Source organism: Tinamus guttatus, unplaced genomic scaffold, assembly GCF_059628265.1.
Source record: "Tinamus guttatus ecotype Peru unplaced genomic scaffold, ASM5962826v1 Tinamus_guttatus_pri_ptg000125l, whole genome shotgun sequence".
In the NCBI taxonomy this organism is placed as follows: domain Eukaryota; kingdom Metazoa; phylum Chordata; class Aves; order Tinamiformes; family Tinamidae; genus Tinamus; species Tinamus guttatus.
Genome location: NW_028288659.1, coordinates 1,512,333 through 1,519,183, shown reverse-complemented (window position 1 = coordinate 1,519,183; position 6,851 = coordinate 1,512,333). Strand labels below are relative to the sequence as shown.

Here is a 6,851-nt window from a genome sequence, read left to right as displayed (position 1 = left end):
CCCAAGCCAACTCACTTAGTCTGTCTTGCTATAAATCTCTTGATCATTCCTGTGCAGATAACAAATTATTTTTTGCATCTCTATCTGACAGCAGTTCCCACAGAGCCGGCCATGTTTCTCTAGTATATATTTTTTGTAGAGGTGGGAGCCTGGAGCTAGTGTGAGAGTCCTGTTGGGAGCCTGTGGAACTGCAGTTGCTGAACACCCAAAATGTAGCAGCACAAGCAGGAGCAACTTGGGCTTTTCCTGCTTTGCCCCACTAATGTGCATTCCTTTCTCTACAAGACAGCAGTGGCACCTGAGGGACAGTTTTTAGCTTCTGAGTGTTGGGGAATAAGCAGTTTGGTAGAAGGTAGGGCAGTGCTGTTTCGGGGTGTGAGCACCTGTCAGTTGGCTGCTGGCCTGAGGTTTGTTTAAGAAAAGTCACAGAGCCGGTTGGTGGGAATGTGGGAGACGATACTGGCCCTGCATCATCCTCATTTGGCCTCGAGAGGAAAAAGCCTCTCATGGCCTTCTCATGCCATGAGCCAGATTACAATGATTTTGCTGGCGAAGGTAGTTTAACGTGTCCTGTTCTTCTTACCCTTTCTTCCCACTCTGTTCCACAGCTGGACAGTTACAGATGTTTATGCAGCTGTGATAAATCAGGTCACTAAGTCCTCAGAAGGATCTGAGTTAAAAACAGGCATCCTGAAGACCAGCTGTATTGCTGCACCAGCAGGGTTGCGACCTGTGCCATGAGGATCGTGAGCTGGCTCTGCTGTGGAAGCCGAAGCCTCCTGTATCCGCACGCGCAGTGAGTCAGCCTGTTGCTTTGCTCCACTCTGTCAAGCAACAGGGTTCAAGCTAGGTTATGGTCAGCAGATCAAAAAATGCAGTCTCAGAATTAGATGTATTCCTTCTCAGATGCTTTACTTTCTATAGCATTCTCAGATGCATACTTTCTGTCTGCTGAATACTTGCAATCAAGAAATCTAATAATGTGCAAACACCACCATGAAAGACTATGGTCCTTGGCTGCCAGTGATGCATGAAGCGAATCAGAATAGGGTCTGGCTCTCCTACAGCAGTGCCAGGTCTTCTGTTGGCTGGGCTTGTTTTCCTGAGTAAGTCTCTTACCTGTGGAAAGGCTTCTAGGTTTCCTCTCCTCCCTTTCCCCCTCATATGACTCATTTCCAAAAGTAGGAAACACCTACGCAGTTCATTTACACAACATCTTTCCTAATCTGCTGTGGTAGGAAAAGCAGATCAGAAAGGACAAATTCAGAGTGGCCGAATGTTGTTATTGAACATGCAGGAATGGCTGTAGGCCATACTTGTGTTTTTTTGCAAAGCAGGATAGGGAATGTAAAGAACGTGCAAAGACTTTGTAATCTGTATAATCTTCACCTCTTAAACTGTTGTGTTGTGCCATAGTTACCTCTTCAGAGTGCTGCTATGTGAATTCCTGCAGTACAGACGTGTTTCTGCAGTCCTAGCAGCCCGCTCTGCGGCAGGGAGCACTGCTCCCTTATTAACAAGGGTCTGGGTACCTGGGGAGCCCCTTGCATGCAGGGCGCTCCCTGGGGTAGATCCTGTGAACCTCTGAATGCCAGCAGAGGCCATGTGCTGTATCCCGAGGTGTCTCTCCAGCTACAGTAGCTTTCTGATCCTGCTTAGTGTGCTTTTTTTCAGCCTGGGATGTCCTTATACTGATATTTAGCAGCCAGCTTGGTGAAACCCTGTAATGAGCAGTTGTCACTGATTCTTTTTGCAATGTGGGGTTGGGAGGGAGTTGTGTGGGCTTAATGGCAGAGTTGTGGTTGGAAAACTCTGTGGACACTCTGCTGTGGTCGTTAGATCAGGCTCTCCTAGCAGGAACACATTCATGAGTGCACAATTTTGAACAGACTCAGTGCTATTGATTTCTTCTCTCTTCCCTTCTCTGTGTGTGTGAAGTTTTGCTGTTATTACTACGAGCAAAATAAATGCAAGGACGGCAGGCTCTATGGGAACAGCTGAGGGATAGGTGAGCAGAACTGGCTGGCTGAAACATGAATGATGCCCAACCTTGGCCTGACTGGGGTGGGAGGAATAGTGTCATATATCCACCTGCATCTAGGAGTCCATATGTGGTTCCAGTTCACATGCTGAGTACAACTGAAAGATTGCAGTTATCCTTCAAGTTTTGTATGTGAAAAGATCCTAAAATGAGGTTTCTGTCAAGATAGTTGCTGGGGGAAAAATCCAGTCACCAGAAGAAATGAGCAGCTCCTGGGAGTCTGAGAGTGGACTGCTAGAATGGAGTAACCCTCATTAACCTACTTGGAGTAAGGACATGAATGTGCATGCGTGCCCTCTAATGTCACAGCTGCCCTTCTTGGAAGGGAGAAGTGGTTGTTCTTAGAGCAAAAGTGTGAAACAGGATGTCATGTTTCACTGTTGAATGACCTGAAATGTATCCATCTAGAGTATGAGGATGGAAGAAGGGACAGCGTGATCTCTGAAGAGTTTTATCACCATCTTGAACTAACTTTATTCCAAAGTGTCGTCGTTGTTTTCAGCGTGACACCGAGCTGAGATTTAAGTATCATGCTGCTTTGTTTCCCAAGAGCATTCATGTAAGCAAAACTTTCACGTCTCTGTAGCTGCCTGAAGTTTCTAGAAAATCCAGTATGTTAACTTTACTGCTCGTTTCTACCTATAACCTTCCTGATTCCATTGCAAATACTTTTCCAAAATAATGTGGGGAGCAGAAGGTTAAAGTCTGTAGGTAAACGCTGTAATAAACAGGAAGTGTGTTTGTTGTAATGACCTATTTGCTCTTTCTTTTAGGCAGGATGGCTACAGTGGCCCAGAAGCGCTTCCGGGAAGGGCAGACGTACTCGGTGCCCCTGATCCAGCCGGACTTGCGCAGGGAGGAAGCTGTTCAGCAGGTGGCGGATGCCCTGCAGTACCTGCAGAAGGTGTCGGCTGATATCTTCACCAGGTCTGCTGCCGTCGCGCTGGGGCGGGAGCCGGCTCCGAGCAGCTGGTAGTGGGAAGCAGAGTGGTGTGACAAGGCTGCTGCAAATAGAAATAATAGCGAACAATCTCTTCCTAACAGCAGCTACTTGATTATGTTTAACTTTGACAATACATGATCAAGTAAACTTTTAATTCGGTGGCGGGCTCTCATAGATCGCAGTAATATTTCAGCCATAGTTATACTCGCATCCTTCTTTTTCGCGTTTTAAGTGGGAGACTTTATTTATGGTATCTTGAAGATGTGTCTTTTCAAGTCATGGCACTTGAAGAAGTTGAGCAGAAAATGTCTCTCTGTTTTGATGTCTGGGGCTCAGAGAGTGGTTTGTCTTTAGGCTTTTTGTGTTTTGTGCTTTTTTTGTACACTGGGAGGCCTAAGTGCATGAGAGTGTCTCTTCTTCTCACTATGGTCTATTCAAAGTAATCTGTTCAGGAGCCCAGTCCAGTTTTGCCATTTCTTTCATACACTTTTGCTTCATATTTGGTCCATAAGACTGCCTATATAGCAGGTCAGGGCAATTCTTGTGGTTGCCTGAAAATGGTAGCAGGTAGCATGGTGCCTGTTTTCAACCCATGCCATGTTTGATATCCCTGAAATGGCTTGTAGGGAAAGAGGCGGTCAGCATTGTTTTTTCTCATAGACTTGTAAGCAAAAGCACTTGCCTTGGTTTCAGTGGGCATTGTGCCTGCCTAGAGTGATTTGTTTCAGTGTGAGCAGGGCCATGGCATTTTCTCCTTTGAGTCTTCTTAATGGCAATTAAAGTTCTTCAGTTTTTGATGATGAGGCCATTAAGAGCCTGCCCTAGAAAAAGGGTGGGCACTGAGGCTGAGCTCAGGTCATTGAGATAAAGTATTTTCATTGGAATAGGTTTTAGCTGGAGTCACAGACAAGGGCTCTATGTAGGCTGAATTGCCTTCAATATGAGGCCTCATTCTCTCATACACTTTTCAGTATAGGAATTCTTCTTGATCCAAGGCCAGGAGAAGGCTCTCTGGAGCTGCCAGAAGCATGTGGAAGGCACCCATGAGACTGGCTGGCATTGCTGTCCCTGTCCAAAATCCTCTTTGTGGGACAAATAAAGGTACAAACCAAGCAGGAGTGTTGCTTTCTTTCTGTCTATTTTTTTCCCCTCTCTTCTCCTCACTCGATGCTTTGTAAAGCAGCACCCTGTAATTTCCCTGGAGAGGCAGGCCTCCTATTTTGTATTCCAGTCATTCATGAAAGCTGAACACTGGCTGTGATGCTGTTCCCTCTCTCTTCAGTGCACTCATGACTTTTAATTACCAATTTTTTCCAACAACAGGGGAGGCTTCTTCGGGTTCTTTGTTTGCTTTGCCTTTCCTCCGAGGTCTCAGCTCTCTGATATAATTAATAACGATTTAGTAATTATGCCGGTGGCTGATTAAAAGTTCCATGACCTTGACTGTTCCAGGCCAATCAAGGGGAAAAGCTCTCAAGGTGAGAATTTTGCCATGTAATGAAGAGTGACCTTCTTTCTTCCCTTTCCCTGAGATAAGGCAGCTCTCTATCCCATTTCCAGGAAGGAGCAGCCTTATCTGGGGAACCAACTGTTCTGATCCTCAAAACAGTAGCTTGGAGTGCTGATGGAGAGGAAACTTGCTCCATATGGCAGACTCAGCTGAGTATGTCAAAACTATTACTTTGGCAATTCAAAGATGCAGATGTTTTTTGTAGGAAGAATTGGATAGGTGTTATGCTTTCAAGAGAGGCAGGCCAGTTTGTAAATTATTGAAGATAGAGGGAAGGATTCTTTCACTTCATGGAAAGAAGATTCTTTCAGTTACCAGGTTTCACCTTTCTTGTACAGTGAAGTAGGAGTTCTTAAAATGAAGCTTTCCATCCTGTGTGCAGGGGAGGTGAGCTCCTGCATTTTTTGTTTGGAAACCTGCCGAGGACAACTGTGGTATTGTTGTGGCAATAGAGAGAATATGCCCTGGACTGGTTAGTGGCCGTTCAGGAGAAAAAAAATACTGACAAGTGTCAGTGAATTCAGTCTTCTCAAAGAGACCCAAGAAAGACATCTTTCAGTTTGGGGTATTGGGAGAAAGAGGATAAGAAGTCCTTTTGTTTTTTTTTTTTTTTTTTTTGTTGTTGTTGTTGTTTGGCTTTTCCTTATTTTTCTTTCTTTCTTTTTTTATTTGTTTGTTTTCCTCCTGTATGGTGAGTTTGGGAAATAATGCACAATTTTTTGCCATTCTCTCTTCTTTCCAAATGCTCTCAAACAAGCCAACCTGATAGTCAGTTAAGCTTTGGACAAGTGCACAATGACCAGTTTAAACACTCTGTTAACGAGTAGTTTCTATTTGCTTCCTTAGACAGTATTTTCTGGCTGGGAACTTGCATTGGAATTATGCTGTGAATTTTGTCATGAAAACATTGTTGTAATATCTGCAACAGAGAGGTGATGGGTCAAGTTTTCTGCGAAGGCCCTTGGTTGGCTCTGTCTGAGGAGAGCTTTTGTTGCCAGGAGATGTTAATAACCTCTAACATGTCGGTGCAATGTTGAGCCTGTACACTGTTTCGTAATAGACTTGTGGAAAATTGCCTATCCAAGTTATCATCTAGTGTTAACAGCAGGACAAAGAAAACCGGTGCTTGGATTTGGAACGTTCTGACCAAAGTTGTCATTTCCTTTGCCTGTAATCCAACCACAAGTGGTTCAGCTTCTTGTTTGTGCTTCTCTTTTTCACTTTAATGAGGAGTTATGTTTTAATTTTTATTCACTATCTACTTGTCTAGAGTAATATTTTGAAAAACAGGTATTTCCTTCTCCCTTTTTTCCCCAAATTGATTCTAAATCAATTTCATGTTAGTTGTTTGAAAAGGGCCTTAATATTAAAGCAATATTTAAATGAGAGGCACATTTCTGAAAGCAGTAGTTAGAAAACAAAAGCGCTGCAGAATGCCTCGAAGCTTAGAGAGGATGTCAGGTGAATGTAGTCACTCCGAATAGAAGGGGTGACTGACTGGCTTCTAGAGCTGTTAGGGATGTTGAGGGCAGGAGCAGGGTTGAGATGTGAGTGGAAAGGGCTCTGCAGGGTGTATGCACTGCACAGAGCTTTGACATCCTTTGTATGGCAGTCTGGCCCAAAACTGAAAATGCAACCAGCAACTTAATAACTAGGTGCATGTGGGTATTCCTGCCTCATTTTAAGTTGCTAATGTAGTTACTCACACTGCTCAGTAGTGGAAATGGATGACTGAACATCTCTGTATGTTTGATTGAGGATGTCTATGAAATGTATTCAGTGTTTTATGGGAATTTCCAAAGAAGAGCCTCACAGTAAGCTGTATTTTGCACTTTGTGCACCATGGCTCTCGGGTGCAAATTCGATGCTTAGGGATGCTTGGCCACTGCATTACGTTTGCTCCTTTGCTAGCTGTAAGGATTTCATCTTAACGGTGACAGAGATGTCAAAAAGTCTTCACCTTGATGGGTCTCTATTTGGATGATTTCACCCCAGGAGGCTGGTTGTAGCAGAGGATAACAGTTTTTCTCAGATGCTTTTAGAGTGACAGGACTCCTCTTAAGCACTGCTCACCTGATGGTGCTTCAAAGATGTCCCATCTCAGAGAGGATGTTAGAACTAGTTCTAGTTTCAGATATCTGTCCTTACGGAATCTAAGAGAGGTCACTCATTTTTAGGAATAATGGGCAGAAAGGGTGAAGGAGTGGGTGGATGGTCTTCCAGGTGTAAGGACTCACAGCACGAGGAAACCAGGGTAAGGAATTTTGCCTTTGGATGTTGATTACTGTTGTAGAGGCTTTCAACTGTCTTTCAAGTAACGTGTTTTTTGTTGTTGTTGTTGTTTTAAATGTAACACA

At 44.1% G+C, this 6,851-nt stretch overlaps 1 protein-coding gene across 1 annotated transcript in view; it reads left to right on the top strand.

The window, feature by feature from the left end:
* Positions 1 to 2,772: 2,772 nt before the first annotated feature.
* WASHC1 (WASH complex subunit 1) overlaps positions 2,773 to 6,851 on the top strand; it is a 28,249-nt gene continuing 24,170 nt past the window's right edge. The window contains exon 1 of the mRNA XM_010225211.2: positions 2,773 to 2,968. Within this exon, the coding sequence (XP_010223513.2) occupies positions 2,790 to 2,968 (179 nt within the window). The 5' untranslated portion in view covers positions 2,773 to 2,789. The remainder of the gene's footprint in view (positions 2,969 to 6,851) is intronic.